The following is a 2191-nucleotide window of genomic DNA, read 5'->3' on the forward strand; positions in this document are numbered from 1 at the left end:
TTGGGCTCTTTCCCAGTCCCAGTCCCTGCCACGTCTGTGATGTCATTATGGAGCACGTTCCAGAGCCAGCAGACAGGCAGGGGTTCTACTACGACGCCGGAGGGAGGGCAAGGACAAAGTGTTGTAAGCACCCCAGAGTGGCAGAAGCGTCTCCCACTGCCTCAGGCTTGGAGGTGGGTGACAGCTTGCCTCGTGGCGCATACTCCTCCTCCTCACCCAGGGAGAGGAAGATGAGTGCTGTGGCTTGCACCGCCTCCCACGGGCTTTGCCCGGAAGGGACACCAAGCGACGTGATCATCAGCGCGGACGGCATTGAATTCAACGTGCACAAGATGGTCCTCTCTAACTGCAGTGCGTACTTCAGGTGAGTGCTTGAAAGAGGAGGGGATGGGGCCAACCAGCGCTCCCTGCTCCGTGCCACACTGTGCCTGGCTGTATCTCCAGTGCTTCCCTCGGCACTCCAACTCTCCTCCGGCAGTTCCCCCTGCTCCTGCTCCCTGCCCAGGCACCCAAAGGCCTCCACAAGCTGGAAGTGGTGTCTGAGAAGGCCCAGCTAGGGTGCGGGGCTGGGAGCGTGGCCAGCCTGGCTGCTCTGCTGTCAGGCGGGAGGCTTTCCTTCCCCACACACGGGTACTCTCTGCTGTTCTTCTTGAAGCCAGGTGCCCACTCGCCCTGTGGCTCCTCTTGAAAACAAGCGGCCAGTAAAGCCTTCCTTCATCAAACTCCACGGCCTCCCAGTGTGCCTACTGCTAGTGCCCAAACGGGTGCGCGGGGAAGGGGGCACAGGGGATCACGGGCTCAGGGTTTCCCACAGCAAGGCCGCTTTCTTCCCCAGCAGCACTCTCTTGGTTTTTTCAGGGCTTTGTTCTCCAGCAACTGCAGCAGTGCCGACAGCAACGTCTATCAAATCCACGGCGCTTCCCCTGAAACCATGGGGCTCCTCATCGAGTACGCCTACACCGGCACAGTGCCCCTCACGGAGGACAACGTTGAAAGTTTGCTCGTGGCGGCAGACCAGTTCAACGTCCTGGGCATCGTCAGCCTCTGCTGCCACTTCTTAAAAGCCCAGCTGTGCTCGGAAAACTGCGTCGGCATCTGGAGATTCACCCACTACTACTACTGTGCTGACCTGCGAGAAGCAGCCCACGAGTTCCTCCTGCGTCACTTGGAGGAGGTGAGCAGGGTGTCCGCAGAGTTTCTGGAGCTCTCCTTCAATGACCTGCAACGCCTGCTGGAGAAGGGGGAGCTCCCTGTGAGAGAAGAGGCCACGCTGGAGGCCGTTCTCACCTGGGCTGCTCATGACCTGCCCAACAGGAGGCAGCACATTGTCTTCTTGCTGAGCAAGGAAGGCTGGAGGAGTGGACAGAAGGGATTTTTCTTTTTAAAATAAACTCCGTGTTTCTGACAGTCAAGACTTTGCTCATCACTTGTGAAGTCAGACCTTGGCAAGGGTAGGAACTTGTAGTCCACGTTCCCCGGACTCACACGTCCCTCATCCAAATCGGCAAGTCCCATTTCTATCAGTTTCATAGGATCGAGATTGTCATCGGTGTCCCAGAAGGTCCTGTTGACCAGCTCCTGGAAGAGCTGGAAGTTTGCTCGCCTGCAACTCGGGGGCCTGACTTTACTCTTGCCGTGGAGACCAGCTTCAGGGCAGGTAAGACTGCGCTGGGGAAGGGATCTGCAGCGAAAAGGGCTGACACAAAGCTCTTTTTGGGGCTTTTGGAACCTGGCAAAAGCCCTCGGCCTGTGCTGAGGGCTGTCAGCTGCTGGGCGGGCTGCTGAGGGAGCCTGGGGGCCAGACAGCACCTCCCCCGATCGATCAAGCCACCAGGTTATAGGAAGCCTCCGGGAGGGCAGGGACTAGTCCTTGCCCAGAGCGAGCAACCAGTGCTCCCCTCAAGTGACCGTCGAGTCACAAGGTCTCGCTTGTGTCTAGAGATCCAGCCGTGGTTGCTACCCGGTCGAAGGCGGCTGTTAAAAAAACTGTGGGCACCCAGACAGAGGCCCCGCGCAAACACATGGGCATCCAGGCCTCTGGCTGCAAAGAGTGCCGGAGCCTGGCACTCGCCATGGAGGGCAGCGGAGACAACACCTGTGTCAGATGTGAACAGGTAAATGATCTGCTCATTCTGGTGGCTGAGCTGAAGGAAGAAGTGGAAAGGTTGAGGAGTATGAGAGAACGCGAGAG

General features: G+C 58.4%; 1 protein-coding gene across 1 annotated transcript; it reads left to right on the forward strand.

Annotated features, from left to right (window-relative positions):
- The first annotated feature begins 230 nt into the window (after positions 1-230).
- LOC128903615 (kelch-like protein 10) lies at positions 231-1390 on the forward strand. Its single transcript, XM_054187629.1, has 2 exons — positions 231-364; positions 859-1390. The coding sequence occupies exons 1-2, from the start codon at positions 231-233 to the stop codon at positions 1388-1390; spliced, it is 666 nt and encodes a 221-aa protein (XP_054043604.1).
- The last annotated feature ends 801 nt before the right edge of the window (positions 1391-2191 follow it).

This window comes from Rissa tridactyla, unplaced genomic scaffold (genome assembly GCF_028500815.1).
Source record: "Rissa tridactyla isolate bRisTri1 unplaced genomic scaffold, bRisTri1.patW.cur.20221130 scaffold_524, whole genome shotgun sequence".
NCBI lineage: Eukaryota > Metazoa > Chordata > Aves > Charadriiformes > Laridae > Rissa > Rissa tridactyla.